Source organism: Ranitomeya variabilis, chromosome 1 (genome assembly GCF_051348905.1).
Source record: "Ranitomeya variabilis isolate aRanVar5 chromosome 1, aRanVar5.hap1, whole genome shotgun sequence".
Lineage (NCBI taxonomy): Eukaryota > Metazoa > Chordata > Amphibia > Anura > Dendrobatidae > Ranitomeya > Ranitomeya variabilis.
Window position 1 is genome coordinate 275,673,885 of NC_135232.1, and position 20,332 is coordinate 275,694,216.

General features: G+C 45.0%; 1 protein-coding gene across 1 annotated transcript in view; it reads left to right on the forward strand.

Moving 5' to 3' along the window:
- GCN1 (GCN1 activator of EIF2AK4) overlaps nucleotides 1–19,852 on the forward strand; it is a 115,676-nt gene extending 95,824 nt beyond the window's left edge. Inside the window, exons 50-58 of the mRNA XM_077294739.1 lie at nucleotides 69–182; nucleotides 270–500; nucleotides 1,257–1,450; nucleotides 1,610–1,724; nucleotides 1,814–1,910; nucleotides 2,195–2,343; nucleotides 2,477–2,584; nucleotides 16,994–17,212; nucleotides 18,784–19,852. Of these exons, the coding sequence (XP_077150854.1) occupies nucleotides 69–182; nucleotides 270–500; nucleotides 1,257–1,450; nucleotides 1,610–1,724; nucleotides 1,814–1,910; nucleotides 2,195–2,343; nucleotides 2,477–2,584; nucleotides 16,994–17,212; nucleotides 18,784–18,909 (1,353 nt within the window). The 3' untranslated portion in view covers nucleotides 18,910–19,852. The remainder of the gene's footprint in view (nucleotides 1–68; nucleotides 183–269; nucleotides 501–1,256; nucleotides 1,451–1,609; nucleotides 1,725–1,813; nucleotides 1,911–2,194; nucleotides 2,344–2,476; nucleotides 2,585–16,993; nucleotides 17,213–18,783) is intronic.
- The last annotated feature ends 480 nt before the right edge of the window (nucleotides 19,853–20,332 follow it).

Below are 20,332 nucleotides of genomic sequence, written 5' to 3' on the forward strand. Positions count from 1 at the left end.
TTATGTGCAGGGATACGGTAACAGTGACTCTTTCATCATAATCTCACTATCCCTTCTCTGGCCTGTAGAAATTGGATGCGGGAAGCCAGCTGTCTCTGATTGATGATCTTCATAGAGATATACGCATGGTGGGAAATGATGCCAAAGGGGAAAATGTGCCTGGATTCTGTATCCCCAAAAAGGTACAAGAATGTCTGTCTGGCTGTAATAAATTATCTGTACTAATGATGTCTTGAAAGCTGGCCCTAATCTTTTCTGTATGTTTTTAGGGTGTCACATCGATTTTACCAGTGCTGAGAGAAGGTGTTCTTACTGGGAACCCAGATCAGAAAGAAGAGGCCACCAAGGCACTGGGCTTGGTCATTAAACTGACATCTGCACAAGCTTTACAGCCATCTGTCATAGGCATCACTGGGCCTTTAATCCGTATACTGGGAGATCGGTTTAACTGGAGTGTGAAAGTGGCCCTTTTGGAAACACTGAGTCTTCTTCTGGCCAAGGTAAGAAGGACATTCTAATATTTATAACCTTGTTTCAATATACATTTAGTCTGATCCGTTGATAGCATGGTTTAAGGAGAAGCTGAGCAGAATGATATATTGGTTTAGTGATAAAAGATTCTGTATAACTTCTATTTTATTCATTAAAATTATTGGTGTTTGTATGAATAAGCATCCAGTAGGCCAGGGGTGGAGAACCATAGGCCCGTGGGTCTTACCCGGCCCTTGAAAGATTCCCAGGGACCGCAGTGCTTGTACCGGCAGCTGTATTTTGACAGCTGCTGGCCCACTAAATACTTCTTGTTCTGTGAGCTACTGAAAGCTGAAGCGCGTGCAATGAGAGATTACGTTATGACTCCAGTGCCAGTGTTAGGACGTATTTTGCGGGCAGAGTTAGGGCGCAATTTGTACGGTCCCCGAAGGATGGTATAATTATCCAAATGGGCCTTAGGAGAAAAAAGATTCCCCACCCCTGCAGTAGGATGTCAGATTTGCTGATTGACAGCTATTGCTTTGTTAAGTCATACAGGGAAGACTGTCAATCACGGAATAGGACCGTCCACTCGACTCATCTGCACATAAATATTAAAGATTTCAGGGAATAAAATGTTATATTTGCAAAAATGAGTATCAATCTGATCAGCTTCTCCTGCTTTATTACATTTTCCTGCAGATCAGATTTAATTTTCATCATGACAGATTGCATTTAACCCGTGTAGTAATGTATATATAATGTATTCACCTCTCTTTATCCAGGTTGGCATTGCATTGAAACCATTTTTGCCACAACTACAAACCACTTTTACTAAAGCTCTGCAAGATACAAATCGTGCTGTACGTCTCAAGGCTGCAGATGCCCTGGGCAAACTCATAGTTATCCATACAAAGGTGGATCCGCTCTTCACAGAACTGCTGAATATCATTCGATTGTGTGAAGACGCTGGTGTAAGGTAATGTATTGTTTCATAGCTGGTGTTCCTCTGTTGCTTGTGAGGTTTCATATCTGGATCCTCTGTGTATACAGTAAGATACATAAAAAGGCCGGTGGGGAGGTGGGGCGCTCCTCAATAGATCTTCTGAATGTACCACCTTATTTGTATTGTTTGCAGGGAAACCATGCTTCAAGCTGTACGCTTCATCATCCAAGGAGGTGGAGGAAAGATGGATGCTGCAATACGGAAAAACTATGTGACCATGTTAATCGGGATGCTGGGACACGATGAGGTATACATACACATATATATATATATCTGTACTATTCTAACGGGGTTTGATGGATGCAACATTTTCCCATCGTTTTCTTCTTTTTCTAGGATGCTACACGCATGGCGTCTGCCGGCTGTCTTGGAGAAATTTGTGCTTATCTTCCAGAGGATGAACTTTCTGTAGTTTTGCAGCAGCATCTCCTAGGTTTGTAGAGGCACCCAGCATGTTTTTCATGTACATGGTTGTAATAGTCACATTTAATACAATATAATACACATATAATACACGTGCAATAATGTGAGATTTGACATTGCTTCTTGCTAAAGTCATTTCTGTTACGATGTCTGCAGAGGTTTTGGTGCTGCTACCCTCAATGTATATAGGGTTCTATATGGAGACCAGTTAGTAGGAACGAGTAATTTATTCTGAAACCATTATTTGCATAGGGCAATTTAATTGTCTAATTTTTATACATTTTTTGTATACAGCTGATTTTACTGGGATTGACTGGATGGTAAGGCATGGGAGAAGCATGGCTCTTTCTGTGGCCATAAACGTTGCAGCAAGCAAACTATGCACAGCCAAGTACTGCAGTAATGTCGAGTCTATGGTGCACAGCAACTCGACAGCAGATAGGGTAAGAAAAATACGGCCTCTGGAAAGCAAATTTATTTAGAAGCACTGGCATGTTATTAGTTTATTTTAGAATGTAAGAAGTTGAGCACATTTTTGGTGTTGTGATCCTCGTGGGTTCTTGTTTTTTTTTATAGATTCCCATTGCTGTCAGTGGAATAAGAGGAATTGGTTACCTGATAAAACATTACATTGACGCCGAAAATGGAAACCTTCCAGCTAAACTGGTAACCCTATTAGTAAAGGTAGGCACAAAAAGAAAATATTCAAATGTATCACACCAAATGCATTTATCTCTTGAAGTGTGCAGTGTCATTGTTCTGTGTATTTATTAAAAAGTATCTGGGAACATGTAACGTACAGTACTTAGGTTTCATTTTAAGTGATAGATGAAATGCATCTGTCCTGAAAAAGGCACTTGAACTGTAGATATCCAAAAGATGTCTGTAAAGGGTTGAAGCAGTGGTCACCCCCCAAACACTTAAATGCTTGGCATGGCTGAGCATCTCTCTTTGGGGAGAGTGAAGTAAGCCTGTGGCAGACACCATTAGCTGCTTCTATTTTTCTCTGGAGGACAAAACCATAATCTGTCAGGAGGCCTCAGACACATTAGGTGGCCATCTGGTCCTGACAAAGCAGGGTGCCAACCATATTTCTTGGGAAGGGTACATACTGCTTCTGTCTACCCACTGGATGTGACTCATGAGCAGAATTGTGTGAGGAAATTTAGCATTAGGATCACTGTGAGACTTTTCAACATCACTGATCTTATCAGTAACAATGAGGGTCCTCAGTGGTTGATACCTTTTAATGGCTAACCAAAAAGATGATAACAAATGGCAACTACTCAGGTCTCTTCATCAGGCAGAGTATAACATAAAATCTGAAGAGTCACGTATTTATACACAGCAGGGCACAAGAATAATTCAGTAAATAAGACAAGTGACGTGAAGCAGAACCATCAATGTGGGAAGAGGAGAGACCATCTTGGCAGTAATTATTGGAGGAGTTCATAGATAAGGAGAAATAGAAGATTATGGGAATACAGACTTATATTGACCACAGGAATGAATGTGTCGCATAGATTTATATCTTTTTATATCAATTAAGGAATGTGCCCCTCAGACCTGTGGGGACAACTCAACCCTGGACCAGACCACACCTCAATAAGAGGACAATAAAACTTTCACATTCCTTAACTATGAGCTTCTCCAATATTTATGGCCACAACTGTTTTCTCCCTCTCCCATATTGATAGTTCTGCTTCATGTCTCTACTCTTATCTGCTTCATTATTCCTGTGCCCTGTTGTGTATAAATGTGATTCTTCAGATTGTGTTATACTCTGTCTGATGATGTACAATAAAAAATTATACCATGTTATCCAGAAATATTCATGTAAATGCTTTTATGCCCAAAAATTACAAAAGTATTGTCGATACCTTTATTGGCTAACCATAAAAAAATAGAATTAGAACTTACCGGTAATTCTCTTTCTAGGAACCTTCCACGACAGCAGTATCGGAGGATGTCTCCCCGCCCTAATAGGGGACAGGAACAGAAAGAGGTTAAATACCCCTCCCCTTCCTGCAACCACCAGTGTTTTTTCTGGACTCAGTAGCATGTTTAGTTACCACTTAAGTGCAGGAAACATTTAATACATAAATCAGATAGGGAGGGAAATTAGTGCTGTCGTGGAAGGTTCCTAGAAAGAGAATTACCGGTAAGTTCTAATTCTATTTTCTCTAGTCACCTTCCACGACAGCAGTATCGGAGCAATACCAACCGCTAATTTCTTTAGGGAGGGACAACAGCCTGGAGAACTCGTCTGCCAAACGATAGGTCCCTATTGAAGTTAAGCCTGTAGTGCCTGGTGAATGTATGGACTGACGACCAGGTGGCGGCTCTGCAAATCTGCTCTGAAGATGCGCTACCCCTCTCTGCCCAGGAAGTTGAGACTGCACGGGTGGAGTGTGCTTTTAGAGAAGCTGGAGGAGTCAGATTCTGGGATGAGTAGGCAAGGCTAATGGCCTGTTTAATCCAATTTGCTATTGTACTTTTGGCTGCCTTCTTGCCTTTATTACGTCCTGCCCACTGGACGAATAGATTCTGATCCACCCTCCAACTTTCTGTCTGTTGAAGGTAGAATAGGACCACTCTGCAGACGTCCAGGGTATGAAAGACCTCCTCTTTTGGGTTAGATGGATTCGGACAGAAAGAGGGTAAGTTGATTTCTGTGGAATTCAGAGACCACTTTAGGCATAAAGGAAGGATCTAATTTCAGGATTATGCTGTCCATAGTTACGGTCAGGAATGGCTCCCGGATTGATAAAGCCTGTATCTCCCCTATACGCCTGGCGGTAGTGATAGCCACCAGAAAGACTGTTTTTAGGGTCAAGATTTTTAAGTTGGAGGCTGAAAGGGGTTCAAAAGGGTCACCGGTCAGACTCTTCAGGACAAGATTCAAGTCCCACGGAGGGGTGTGGATGAGACGTCTTGGACGGATTCTTGTTGCTGAAGCTATAAACCGTTTGATCCATCGGTGACTTGCCAGATCTTGGTCAAAGAAGGACCCGAGGGCCGACACTTGGACCTTTAGGGTACTTGGTGAGAGTCCCATCTCCAAGCCCTTCTGGAGGAACTGAAGGATTTGAGCAATTTCTGGATTAAATGGATCTGGTTTGTTCAGAAGACACCATGAAGAAAATTTCTTCCATATTTTCCCATAAATGGCATTAGTTATCGGCTTCCTACTTTTTTGTAGGGTTTCAATCACGTCTTGAGAGAGCCCCCTGGCCTTCAGGATCTCGGCTTCAGAAGCCAGGCTGCTAACTTCAGCTTGTGCAGGTCTGGATGAACTAGAGGACCCTGTTGAAGCAGGTCGCGTCTCTGGGGAAGTAGGATTGGACCTTCCAGGCACATGTCTGTTAACGCGTTGAACCAGCCTCTTCCTGGCCACAGTGGGGCTATCAGAATCGTTGAGACTTGGTCTATCCGGACTTTCTGCAAAGTTCTGGATAGCAATGGGATTGGCGGGAAGGCATACGCTAGGGTAAATTCCCAAGGATGTGAGAATGCGTCCAGTCCTTGAGTCTCGTTTGAGGTGCTTAGGGAGAAAAAGTTGTCTGACTTTGTATTCTGTCTGTTGGCGAACAGGTCCACCTCGGGGGTTCCCCACCTCTGGACCAAGGATATAGGAATACCTCCTGGTTTAGTGACCATTCCCCAGGATGAAAGTCCCTCCTGCTGAGGTAATCCGCCTGGGAATTGTCCAGCCCTTTTATATGTACTGCAGAGATGGACAGGAGGTGTTTCTCTGCCCAGGAAAAAATCCTTCCAGCGGTTAACTTTAGGCTTGAGTATCTCGTGCCCCCTTGGTGTCGGAGGTAGGCGACAGTGGTCATGTTGTCAGACATCACCCGTACATGGTGACCCTGGATGAGGGCTGATGAGGCTTTTAGCGCCTCCTCCACTGCTTTTAACTCTCTCAGATTTGAGGAGCTGCGTCTCATCTCTGGGGACCACAGACCCTGAAAGTGGGATTTCTCGATCACAGCACCCCAACCTCTCTGACTTGCGTCTGTTGTAAGTACTCGGAGAGGGGTTTGATCCCAGCTGACTCCCCGCTGTAGGTTTCGGGGGTTCTGCCACCATGAGAGGGAGGATCTTACATGAGTGGGAAGAGGAATTTTCCTGGATAAAGCCATCTGGTGTCCTCTTGAATACGACAGGATGTGAGATTGGAGAATCCTTGTATGGGCCTGGGCCCAGGGGACTGCCTGGATGCATGATGTTAGAGAACCCAGGATTGACATAGAATCTCTTAGAGTTGGGAATTTCTGGTCTCTGAATCTGGAGATCTTGTGGACAAGATCGATCCGACGGTCCCTGGGTAAGAAGGACATTCTCTTCTCTGAGTCCAGAAGAACTCCTAGAAATTTCTTCTGAGGAGATGGCTGGAGATCTGATTTTGCCAGATTCGGAATCCACCTGAGAGACGTTAAAATATTGAGAACCTTTGTCACGTCCTGATTGAGGCGAGAAGCTGATGGGGCAATGAGGAGGAAGTCGTCCAAGTATGGAATGACGCAGACCCCCTGTTGTCGGATAAAGATTATCACTTCCAACATGATCTTGGTGAAGACCCGTGGAGCTGATGATACTCCGAAAGGAAGGACATTGAACTGGTAATGGCTGATCCGTTTGTTTTGGGAAATGGCAAACCTGAGGAACCTCCTGTGGTCTGGATGTATTGGCACATGGTAATATGCGTCCCTCAGGTCCAATGTGGCCATTACCCAGTTCTGTCCAATCAGCGGGATTGCTGATCTGATAGATTCCATCTTGAATCTTCGGTATCTTATCACCTGATTTAACCCCTTCACCCCCGGAGCTTTTTCCGTTTTCGTTTTTCGCTCCCCTCCTTCCCAGAGCCATAACTTTTTTATTTTTCCGTCAATTTGGCCATGTGAGGGCTTATTTTTTGCGGGACGAGTTGTACTTTTGAACACCTAACATGACTAGGTTATTTTTCACCTAAGTGGTGAAAAAAAATTCCAAACTTTGCAAAAGACAAAACAAAACAAAATTGCGCCATTTTCCGATACTCGTAGCGTCTCCATTTTTCGTGATCTGGGGTCAGGTGAGGGCTTATTTTTTGCGTGCCGAGCTGGCGTTTTTAATGATAGCATTTTGGTGTAGATACGTTCTTTTGATCGCCCGTTATTGCATTTTAATGCAATGTCGTGGCAACCAAAAAAACGTAAATCTGGCTTTTCGAATTTTTTTCTCATTACGCCATTTAGCGATCAGGTTAATGCTTTTTTTTTATTGATAGATCGGGCGATTCTGAACGCGGCGATACCAAATATGTGTAGGTTGGGTTTTTTTTTTATTGATTTATTTTGATTGGGGCGAAAGGGGGGTGATTTAAACTATTTTTTTTTTTTTTTTTTTTCACATTTTTAAAAACTTTTTTTTTTTTACTTTTGCCATGCTTCTATAGCCTCCATAGGAGGCTAGAAGCAGGCACAGCCCGATCGGCTCTGCTACATAACAGCGATCATCAGATCGCTGCTATGCAGCAGAAATGCAGGTGTGCTGTGAGCGCCGACCACAGGGTGGCGCTCACAGCCACCGGCGATCAGTAACCATAGAGGTCTCAAGGACCTCTATGGTTACAATGGAGGAGCATCGCCGACCCCCGATCATGTGACGGGGGTCGGCGATGCGCTCATATCCGGCCGCACGGCCGGATGCGGTAGTTAAATGCCGCTGTCTGCGTTTGACAGCGGCATTTAACTAGTTAATAGCGGCGGGTGATCGCGATTTCACCCGCCGCTATTGCACGCACATGTCAGCTGTAAAAAACAGCTGACATGTCGCGACTTTGATGTGCGCTCACAGCCGGAGCGCACATTAAAGCGGGGGTCCCGACATGTGACATACTATTCCGTCACATGTCGGGAAGGGGTTAAGGGTTTAAGGTTTACGATGATACGGTGTTTGCCTGAGGGTTTCTTCACCAGAAAGAGATGGGAGTAATGGCCTTCTCCCCTTTCCCGATGTGGTATGTGGGAAATCACTTTTTCCCGGAGCAGGTTTAGAATATCCGACCTCAGAGCCTCCTGAAGTTTTGGGGATTGTGGAGAAGTGATTGTTAGATGGTGAGGAGGAGGACTCTCGAATTCCAATTTTAGGCGGTCCTGTATGGTACGCAGGACCCACTGATCCCTGGTGATCTCCTGCCACCTGGAGAGAAAATTCGAGAGTCGACCCCCGACCTGGGAGCAGTCATTGCTTTTCAGAGGACTGCTGGGGCTGGGGGACCATGATGTTTCTGGCTTTCCCACCTTTGGGGTAGCTCCATCGCCCCGTTTTGCCTTTTCCCCTATAGTTCTGTTGGGGTGGTTGTTCACGGGGGGGGGGGACAAAAAAAACGCTTCCTCGGGTTCCGTTGTTCTGGAAGGACCTTCTTTTTGTCTGAAGCCTTGTCCAGGATGTCGTCCAAGGCTGGTCCAAAGACATGATGGCCCTGGAAAGGGATACCACAAAGTTTGGACTTTGAGGTAATGTCTCCTCCCCAAGACTTAAGCCACAGGGCCCTCCTTGCTGAGTTTGTAAGGACAGCGGATCTAGCGGCTACCCGAACTGATTCCGCGGAAGCGTCCGCGAGGAATCCGGTTGCGTTTTGGAGCAAGGGGAGAGAATTAAGGATGTCCTCCCTGGATGTACCTTGTACGAGGTGGTTCTCTAAGGTACGAAGCCAAAGAAACAACGATCTGGCCACACATGTTGAGGCCACGTTGGATTTCAATAAGTTAGTTGAGGTGTCCCAAGATTTCCTCAGTAAACTCTCAGTTTTACGATCCATAGGATCTTTCAGCTGGGAGGAATCTTCGAAGGGTAGGGCCGTTTTTTTAGTTACCCTTGACACCTGAACATCCACCTTGGGCATATCAAATAAAGAACAATCTCCCTCCAGGGGAAAGCAATTTTTGAACTCAGATGGGACGTTCAGCCCCTTTTCTGGCAGGCTCCACTCCTGGAGGATAATGTTCTCGATGTTTTCATGTATGGGGAATCCCTTTACCGATTTAGGTTTCAGACCCCCGAACATATCATCCTGTACGGAATGGCCCTCTATCTCCTCCTCTACCCCCATGGTGCCTCTCACCATGGCAATTAACTCTTCCAAATCTTCAGAGGAGAAGAGGTACTTCCTACTATCAGATTTGGGAGCAGAAGTAGAAGTAGAACCCTCTTTTTCCCAGCTGTACTCTGAACCCGAGGTATGTATCTCGCCTGAGTCAGAGTCTGAGGCTACCCGGCCCAATTTCCTTTTCTTAGGAGGGGGAGGCTGCGGAGTCGGGGCTTGAGAGAAGGTTGCCATAGAGGACTGAACCTCCTGCCTGATGAGGGTTCTGATGCTATCCATTAAAGAAGGCTGTTCGCTACGCAGCACTTCGTCTGTGCATGGTTGGCAGAGCTTCTTTGTGTATGCTGAGGGGAGCTTGGCTGCACAAGCACCACACTTGCGGCTGGGCTTCCTAGTGCCAGTGACTTTGTCTCCCTGGAACGAGAGAGAGAGGTGGACTAAGCCGCTTAAACTTTTTAAAGAATGGACAGCAAGGGACATCATCCCACTACTTACAGTAGAGGGGTGTGCGCTGGGCTCTGCAGTGGCAGAGTGAGAGGGTTTGTCGCCGTCCATAACGCCAGAGGTACAGTCACAGACAGACGTCTCACTAGGAGGGCTACCCCAGTCAGGAATAAGTAGTCTTACCGAGATTCCAGCGAGTTTGGTGCTCCTCCATCGATAGTGTCCCTGGGGGGGGGGGGTCCCAGACGCCCGCCCTGGCCGCCGCTGATGTTCCCAGGCTCAGGACGCCGGCCGGCGCGCGCCAAGGCTCCAGTTCGAAAAACCGGAAGTCCCGGAACGCGTCACTTCCGGCGCGCGCGCGCCAACCCAGCAGCAGCGTGGGGAGATGAGGAAGCTGGGGAGCTGCAGGAGGACCCCGGAGCACTACACCGCTCTGCATTGCCACCCGAAGGTGGCGCAGGAAGAGCGGGCGGAGGTCCCAAGTCACGCGGGGACCGCGGAGATGGGAGCAGTCTGGAGGCGGAGGAGGAGAGCGGAGCTCCCGACCGCGACTGCCCGGCTGTCAGGTAACAGTGCTCTCGTTCGCCGGCCACGGCAGCACTATCGGAGAACCTCTTCATGCCCCATAGGGGACAGGAAAAACACTGGTGGTTGCAGGAAGGGGAGGGGTATTTAACCTCTTTCTGTTCCTGTCCCCTATTAGGGTGGGGAGACATCCTCCGATACTGCTGTCGTGGAAGGTGACTAGAGAAATATATTTTCAAGCTTTCAGAGAATAGGGGCCTGAAGAAGGAGCCTCTGTGCTCTGAAAGCTTGCAAATATATATTATTTCTGGTTAGCCAATAAAGGTATCACTCTGAGAATACTTTTGTCATTTTTGGGCATAAAAGTATTGACATAGACAATGCCTGATGAAGAGACCTGAGTAGTCCGGAAAGCTGCGATTTGTTCCCATCTTTTCAGTTAGACACAAAAAGTCATCAAACACTGAAGACTCAAATTGTAATATTTTTCTATCTACTGCTAACACGGTATAAAAATATTTTTCTGGTATCAGTAACAATGTAATAAGCAGGGATGTCTTCACTTTGCAATACCCAAAAGTATTCTCACTGCCGTGTTCATTTACGTAGTAAAGTTTGCTTCTCGGCATTATCACCAGAATCCTAAGTCTCCAAGCAGTCATTCAGAATCCAATTTTAAGATTGATTTTTGTTTTTTCTTTCGGTTAGAGATAAGCAAATAAGAAGTTTTTATATCTTGCTGAATTTGTCAGGGGAGCGTCTCTGTTAGATAGTGGCATGAGAAAAGCAGTGGATTGCAGGATTCCCCCTCCCCTCATTTTTATTATAATGGGGCATAAATTATAAATACTAGCCCATGCAAGCTTAACCTAGGCAGTCCTAAAATGCACCAGATTTATCATAGTGGTTCATATTTGATAAATCTGGTGTATTTTTAGGGTGGCTATTCAAAGTTCACACCACTTGATGTGTCTAAAACATGTAAAAAAAAATGTGGGTGTAAGACATCAAAGAGTTTTCTTTTCTCTCTATCGCCTCTCATTGGGGGACACAGGAAACCATGGGTGTATGCTGCTGGCACTAGGAGGCTGACACTATGCACCAAAATACTAGCTCCTCCTCAACAGTGTACACCCCACCGACTGGCACTAGGTTAATCAGTTTAGCTTAATGTCACTGTTTAAATTGTCTTAACTCGTACCGAATTTATTGTTTGTACATGTCCCCGCTTAATTGTAAAGTGCTGCGGAATATGTTGGCGCTATATAAATGAAAATTATAATTATTATTATAGTGTCAGTAGGAGGTGGACACGGGTCTTTCTCTAGACCCATATCTACCTTAGTTTTCGTTGTTTTCTTCTCCTTTACCTCTGGATGTATACAGTGTAAGCAGTCTCACTGTACTCCCACGTAGAGACTGAGTATGGCATGTACTGTCACCCCATATCCTCGTACGTCTATCAGGCAGGACCCCAACCGCGAACACATGAAGAGTATTTAACCCCTTCACGACATGCGCCATACTAGTACTGCGCATGTCATGCCTCCCCCTTTGATGTGGGCTCCGGCGGTGAGCCCACAACAAAGTCGCGACATGTCAGCTGTTTTGTAGCAATAGCTATTAACCTGTTAAATGCCGCTGTCAAACGCTGACAGCGGCATTTAACTACCTCTTCCGGTCGCGCAGCCGGAAATGAGCGCATCGCCGACCCCCGTCACATGATCGGGGGTCGGCGATGCATCAGGATGGTAACCATAGAGGTCCTTGAGACCTCTATGGTTACTGATGCAGGCCTGCTGTGAGCGCCACCCTGTGGTCAGCGCTCATAGTAAGCCTGCATTTCAGCTACATAGCAGCGATCTGATGATCGCTGCTATGTAGCTGAGCCGATCGAGTGGTGCCAGCTTCTAGCCTCCCATGGAGGCTATTGAAGCATGGCAAAAGTAAAAAAAAAAAAGAAATGTTTTTAAAAATATGAAAAAAATAAATATAAACGTTTAAATCACCCCCCTTTCGCCCCATCCAAAATAAAACAATGAAAAAAAAAATTAAACCTACACATATTTGGTATTGCCGCTTTCATAATCACCCAATCTATCAATAAAAAAAAGCATTAACCTGATCGCTAAACGGCGTAGCGAGAAAAAAATTCAAAACGCCAGAATTACGTTTTTTTGGTCGCCGCGACATTGCATTAAAATGCAATAACGGGCGATCAAAAGAACGTATCTGCACAAAAGTGGTATCATTAAAAACATCATCTCGGCACGCAAAAAATAAGCCCTCACCTGACCCCAGATCACGAAAAATGGAGACGCTACGGGTATCGGAAAATGGTGCATTTTTTTAAGCAAAGTTTTGAATTTTTTTTCACCACTTCGATAAAAAATAACCTAGACATGTTAGGTGTCTATGAACTCGTAATGACCTGGAGAATCATAATGGCAGGTCAGTTTTAGCATTTAGTGAAGCTAGCAAAAAAGCCAAACAAAAAACAAGTGTGGGATTGCACTTTTTTTGCAATTTCACCGCACCTGGAATTTTTTTCCCATTTTCTAGTACAAGACATGGTAAAACCAATGGTGTCGTTCAAAAGTACAACTCGTCCCGCAAAAAATAAGCCCTCACATGACCATGTTGACGGAAAAATAAAAAAGTTATGGCTCTGGGAAGGAGGGAAGCGAAAAACGAAAACACAAAAATGAAAAAGGGCCGCGGCGGGAAGGGGTTAAGTGATCTGATCATCGGTTCGGGCCCCGTCTCCTACCCATTTGCCCATCAGAGCCTGTCGGTTTTAGGAGGCACGGATGCATCTTCTGGAAAGGTACATCTTCCTTCTTCTCTCCATCACGTTTTCCAGAGGTATAAAGAGGGCGATAATGAAGAAGATAATGAAGAAATGAACATAAGGGTGAAGACTGAGTATAGTAGGAAGGATTAGGTCTTTCTATCCCCCCTAAATGCTTCTTTTATTCTTTATTGTCTGTATAGACCTTCTTGTGATCTATATGGGGCCTGTTTCCCTCCTATTTCCACCTACACTGGGGGTGCAGGGTTACCTTACAGGTCATTTCTGGGCCTCTGCGCTACCATTCTTTGTCTCGGCGGCCGCATTTTCTAAATCTAAGCCCTGGCTTCAACACAGCCTAGTCCTTGCGATTAGCTCTGCCCCCTCTTCCCATCATCTTTGGTGGGCTTTTCTCCCACCCATCGATGGTATGCACCCTATTCTCTCACTGGCATTTGACTCCGCCTCCTTCTCCCGGCAGCGTCGGGCAGGCTTTTTCTCCCGCCCGTCGCTGTCACGCCCCCTCCTCTTCTTTCCGGCGGTTATCTCCACCCCCGCCTGGCCTCATAGAGCGGGCCTTTTTCGGGTCACGCCCCCTTCTCTCCTCAGTGATGCATATTCTATGCAATCTTTTCTGCTCTGTGGGTCCTCCTCTTCCTCCTTGTTGTCACCGTTTTCCGGCATCTAGATCCGGAAGGTGGCACACATCTGCAGGGATCTCGACATCTGTAATCGCCCTGCTTGTTTCCTGGACAGCATGGAAGCAGTCTCCAGGACCTGCAACTTACTGTGAGTAGCTCTGCTCTGCAGACTGTCACTCCCCTCAGCATGTATCTTTCTGTCCCCTAACCATTTGGCATTAGTTAGTGGGTCTGCTGTTTATCTTGCCTAATCCTAAAGGAGAGCACTCTTGCCCTCCTGCTTCTTCTTCTTCTGCTCGCCAGGCACTTTGTCTGCTCTTCATGTAAATGCAAACTCCCTTCAAGTCAGTCCTCTCTTCTCTGTCAGGATTGCTGCAGCCTCCCACATGCCTGCTACCCAGGAGTCCCCTACTGCCTCCCAGTGAGAGTGGTCCTCCTACCCCAGTGTGGGTTTCCTCTCTGTCACAATCTGTGGCGGACCTCACCTAGGTGTCGCAGACCATGGTGTCCGTTAATGACAGATTGCCTGTCCTTCCCCCCGCAGTTGCCAGTGGATCACAGGATTCACAGACAGTGCCTTCCAACAGGGGCCCTAAGATATCTAGGCAGGAGCGTCGTTCAAGGTCTTCCACTCCCTCTCACTTCCTGGCCTCTCCCAGCAGACATCATCTTCCCGATCCTCCTGTCCAGAGTCAGCCGTGGGGGTTTCAGATGTCCTGTCCGAGGATTACGCTGACCTGGACTCTGACCGGACCTCTAATATGAGTGACATGGTCTAGAGCCTCATTGTAGCTGTTAACCACACCTTTAACATTAAGGATACCGCTACGGAACCCGCAGAACAGGTGGTTTCGTTTAGACGGTCGAGACCAGCTACTAAGGTCTTTGCCCCTCATAAGGAATTTGAGGAGGTTCTTTCCAGGGAACGAGAAAACCTGACCAGCCGCTTCCAAAGAGGGAAGTGCCTCGGCATCCTATATCCCTTCTCCCCTGAACTCACTGCGAACTGGACTGCTTCTCTGACTGTGGACCTTCCAGTTTCCAGACTGTCCACCAACACGGTGCTTACTCTTATGGATGGAGCATCCCTCAAGGACACCAATGACTGGCTCATAGAGTCCTTTGCAAGGACAGCCTTTGATGCGGCCACTTCTGTATTGTGCACTGCCTTTGCTTCCACCTGGGTGGCAAAGTATATAGCCGCATGGGCTAAGCAGCTCCGTCAGGGCATCCTTTCTGTGGCCCGACCGGAGGAATTGGCCGATCTCGCGGACCAAATTTCTCATGAAGGGAAGTACATGGTATCTGCCTCCCTGGACTCTGCTTAATGTGCTGCTCGGGCATCCAGCAATGTAGTGGCCATCTGAAGGACCATTTGGCTTAAGGTGTGGCTGTTAGACTTATCCTCAAAGAAGTCCTTTACCAACTTGCCTTTCCAGAGTTCCTGACTATTTGACTCCAAGCTGGACCAAATTATTAAGGAGGCCACCTGAGGGACGAGCTCTCTCCTTCCTCAGGTCAAAACAGACATCCTCCTTTGAAGCGCAAGTTTCGGTACTTTTGGCCTCTTCAACGTTTCTCTTCGGAGGATTTCTCCCGCCAAGAGAGGACACAGGCTCGCCAGAATAGGAAAATGGTTTCCTTTAAATTTTCCTCCTCCGGGTGCTTCCGTAATGTGCAGGTTTAATCCCCCAGCAACAGTCCTGGCAGGTTTTCCTCCGCATGACCCATCCTGGATCTAAGATTAGTGAATAAAGGGAGTCCATCTGTGTAATTTCAGGATGGAATCTTTTCGTTCAGTAATTGCTTCCTTGGAACCGCAGGAGTTACTGTTCTCCATGGACGCCTTTCTCCATGTCCTTATTTTCTCAGTGCATCAGAGACTCCTGCGTTGGGTGGTGGACACAACCATTTTCAGTTTGTCGCCCTGCCTTTCGGGCTCACAACCGCTCTCAGGGTCTTCACAAAGATCGTGGCAGCGGTAATGCCCTTTCTGCTAATCAGTGGTCCAGTGCTCTTCCCGTACCTCGACGACATTCTCATGGCTCCCATCCTTTTACCAGGCCCACGAAAGCCTTTCCACTGTCCATCATTCGCAAATCCCTGTCTCAGGGGCTGTTGGTCATTCTTTTAGCACCGGATTGGCCCAGGATGTCTTGGTTCGCAGATGTCGTCAATCTTCTCACGGATGCCCCCTGGAGACAACCAAACATACCGGATCTTTGGCCCCAAGGGCCAATCTGCTACCATAATTCTTTTGTCACTTTCCAACCTTTTTCAGAAAAACTTTTTCCTCCCATTCTCAGGTCAGAGTTTTTTCTCTAGGGGGTGACGCATACTGTGTCCCCGTATCGGACTCCTGTGGACCTCTGGGACCTCAATTTTGTCCTGGAGGCCCTTGGGAGTTCTCACTTTGAATCACTTTGAGAGGGCTCTCTGTCTTGGACGGTGATGTTTATTGTGACCATCAGCTCCATTAGGCACGTCTCGGAGTTGACGGCTCTTTTCGTCACTTCTGCTTTTTTGGTTCTCCACCAGGATTAGATGGCTTTGCGACCTATACTTTCTTTCCTTACCAGTTTGGTGTCCACCTTTCACCTAAATGAGGATATTATCCTCTCTTCCTTTTTTTTTGTCCGATTCATCCTCTGTAGCTTTCTCTGAACAGGCTAGACCTGGTCAGGGCGATGCTCGTCTATCTGGCTATGACTGCCCCCTTTCAAAAGACGGGACTCTTTCTTTGTCATTCCTGGGGGTGCGCGTATAGGCTTTCTAGCCTCCAGGGCAACAGGCAATTCTGGAGGAATACCGGTTTAGAACAGAGCGCCTTCTCCTTGGTTTAAGGCATTCTCTACCTGGGCAGTAGGCATCTCCTGGGTGGTACACCATAGGGCTTCCTCCCTGCAACTGTGCAAAGCGGCAACCTGGTCCTCAATCCATGTGTTTGCCAAAAATTACGGGGTCCATACCTACGCTTCGGCATACGCCAGACTAGGTAGAATGATCTTGCAGGCGGCAGAGGTTAGTTCTCCGACCTGAATAGATGTTTTTTTTGCTGTTCCCTCCCTTTGGACTGCTTTGGGATGTCCAATGGTTTCCTGTGTCCCCCGATGAAGCAATAGAAAAAACAGGGTTTTTGGTTACTCACCGTAAAATCTGTTTCTCGGAGCCTTCATTGGGATCACCGCACTCTCCCAAGTTTAACAGCTCTGATGACAGTGTTATGCTTTACTGCTTTCACACTAACTGATTAACCTAGTGTAGGTCGGTGAGGTGTACACTGCTGAGGAGGCGCTAACTTTTTTGTGCATAGTGTCAGCCTTCTAGTGGCTGCAGCATACACCCATGGTTTCCTGTGTCTCCCAATGAAGCGACAGAGAAACAGATTTACGGTGAGTAACCAAAAATCCTGTTTTTGTCTTCGGATTGCTCCAAAATGTTGTCACATTTAGCTTGATAAATATCTCTGTGTATATTCCAGGCATTAGTAAGTTAGCTCATCTTGTCTTTTTTTAACATATGTACCTGTAAGTTTCTTCTATGTTATTTGATACCTAAAACAACTGTATTACTATCATTTTTTATTTTTCCTACAGTGTCTCCAGAACCCATCAAGTGATATTAAGCTGATAGCAGAAAAGATGATCTGGTGGGCCAACAAAGACCAGTTGCCTCCACTAGACCCACAAACAATTAAGCCAATTCTCAAAGTGCTACTAGACAACACGAAAGACAAAAACACAAGTGTGCGGGCATACAGTGACCAAGCCATAGTCAACCTTTTGAAACTAAGACTTGGCAACAATGTTTTCCAGGTACGTATCTACTTAAAGAGCTAAGCTTCATCCACCGGGTAATAATCAGTTAAGTATTTGTAAGATCAAACCAGGACTGAAGCAAGCACACTTTAAAAGTATAATCGAGAGCTCTGTGCCTGGATGCAGATACAGTTAAAAGCAATGATGGAACCAGGGAGCCATCAGCTCCCTTCTCCATCATTCTCCTTGTGCGTCTGAGCTCTTAAATCTCAGCGCAGCAGGCATGTTGACATTACTACATTGCACAGGCTGTGCAGAGTTTCAGAACATACGCTGCAGATAATGAAGCAGTGGGTGACTGAGGGTAGTGGCAAGTAGTTTTTTTTTTTTTTTTTTAATCAATGAATACATTGAACTCATTGGGGTGATCATACCATGTTTGATACCATTACACAGTTTGGAGAGCTATGTGGGAGGCCATTATATTGTTTGGAGAGCTATGTGGGAGGCCAATATACTGTTTGGAGGGTTATGTGGAGGCCATTACACTATTTGGAGAGCGATGTAGAGAACTCCACTAGAATATTGGTTACAATTGGTCTATTGCAAACACTGACCAAGTACACTCGTCTCAGAATGAACTCTTAGGCAGATAGTTTGAATATTGTGACTGATCGGTTTATCAGTAAATTTGACATTGCTGCTGAAAACTGATTTTTATAATTTAATTTGTCTTCCAAAAAAGGCTGTTTACCCTTGCAAATGACTGTATGTTCCATTTTGTGTTGGTATGACGATTCTGTAATAAAGTTTTTTAATTTTGTATAAATCTGTAGCAACTTTTCAGGTTTTGAAAGCCATTGTATTTGATGAATAATATGTTTCATATACTGTCCTCCTGAAGAGTATATCTCTGGATGCTCCTCAAACTGCATCACACTTAAAACAATAGTCATGGGGTAGCATGGGCCATTATTGCTCAGTCACAGCTAGTATACCCACTTCACAGTGATGATTACAGTAAAGTGAATCAGTATTACTTAGCATTCACTGATAACAACTGAATTGTATACACAAAGTTCATACTTCACAAGGAAACAAAAGAAAATAATGTGGCCAAAAGGTCCATTTTATAGCCCAGAGGCAGCTTCCTCTGATCAAGGAGAATGCTGACACAACATCCTTCCTGATCACTAAGAGAACTGCAAGGAAAAATGTTGTAGGACATGCAATGTGTGTGTGTGCGCATACACATGTAGCATAGTTGTGTGTGTCTATACAGCAGACATTAGTGAATGTAGTCAGTCATGAAAATACCAGTCACCAAACTGATTTTTTTTTTTTTTTTTAATATTCAGTCTTGCTGATGTCATCTAATGTATGCTATGACTTCTGTGGATCAATACAGTAGGTCATTTGTCCCTTCTTCTTGATATCTAAGGTTATGAAGGGCAAAGGGGGCCCAAAACATTTTTGCTCTTTTTTTTCAGCCAACCTTGTGTTTGGCCTTAGAACAGTGAATGGACAGGCTTTCAGACCTCAGTAACTTCTGATGTAGTTTTTTTCAACCACATCGACTGTTACAACTTCACTTGTAATTTCCTAAGTTATTGTTTTTTTTTTCATAGGATGTGACAAAGATTCTGGACACTGCCAGCTTAGACATGCTGAATGAAAGCAACCGGAGATCCCTAAAGAAGCTTGCAGCGCAGCCTGACTCCAATGAACAGATAGATGAAACGATCTTAACGTGAACAGAAACTATTGGCTGGATCAGCATTTCACCTCGGAAAATTTACTTTGATATTTTTGTTAATTGCACTGATTATATAGTGCACAGATATTATTGGCTCTCCAAACAAGGAACAAAATGAAGTACAAATTGCTGTAAACCCTTCCAAGAGTTGTTAAAAATACACTAGAAATCTATCATGAAACAATGTGGCAAAATAAATTTGCTACTGGCTGCTGCAAAAGGAAGGCAACCCATTATGGCCCATTTCTAGGTAGATGCAGAGACGAGAATGAAGATTGTACACTTACATTTGATATGTAAACTGTAAAGGCTGATTTCACAATTTTAGGTTCAGATTCAAACCTAATGATATTAGCAGCATGAAGGCATACTGATTCTAACTTACAACTCTTCAGGAAAAAAATAAAAATGAAAGCAGCACTCCAGAAACAACTTAAACACTGGATATGTCTAGTGCAGAGCATAAATGAGAGGTGCATGACAAACATTGCAAGAATACCAAACACCCCAGTGACATGCATCAATACTACAGGTTCTGCACGAGGCATAGTATTTGCTTGGAGTTTCCTGTTAGACCATTGGTCTCCATCTTGTGACTCTACAGCTGTTGAAAAATTACCACTCCTAAGCTGGGGCTGCAGGGCATGTAGGGTGGTGGCTTTTGCAACAGACTAAGTATACAATTGTAGAGCATGGCACAATAATTCTACAACATTTATGTATTTGATCATTTGTTCAGACCAACAAGTTAAAAAAAAATTACTTTCAGAATAAAAAAAAATCCATGCCCTATTTAACAATGTTTTAAATTATTTTTCATGGTAAATAGTTTGCCGGAATAATTTATTAATTTATCTGTGATTCTTATGGCTTCTGTTCATCGTTTTTATGCTTTTTTAAAAGCTTCTAAAACTGTCAAAAATGTTTTAGGTGGCATTTTTTTTACATTTTAATAGGCCATTTTTTCTGCGCTGTAGAGAAATCTAACATTTCACCTTGGTTGCTAATATAAACTTAAATATTGTTGACATCTCAGCCAAAAATCATGCACACCCTAAAAATGTTTTTTTGGGGGGACATGCCACATACCTCTATATAGACCAGGTCCTCAAAGTGCACACAATCGAATGCTCATGAGTCACAAGTATGATAGTGTATAGAAGTTTCTAGCAAAAGGTCATGTTATGGTATCCATTTTGTAATGTTAGTGTCACTAAAGTGTAACTGCTCAATGGTGCAATGTTACAGCTATTAGCTAATTTGCTGAAATCTGATGTCATTGTTGTACCTCTGTTCTACTCTCAAGTAGTCATTTAGCTCTGTACTAAAATCTAAATTTGTAAAATACTGTGGAACTATAAACTCCAGCATAGCTGATAGGAAACAGCCAGAATGAAACAAGCTTGGAAGCTTACAACTAC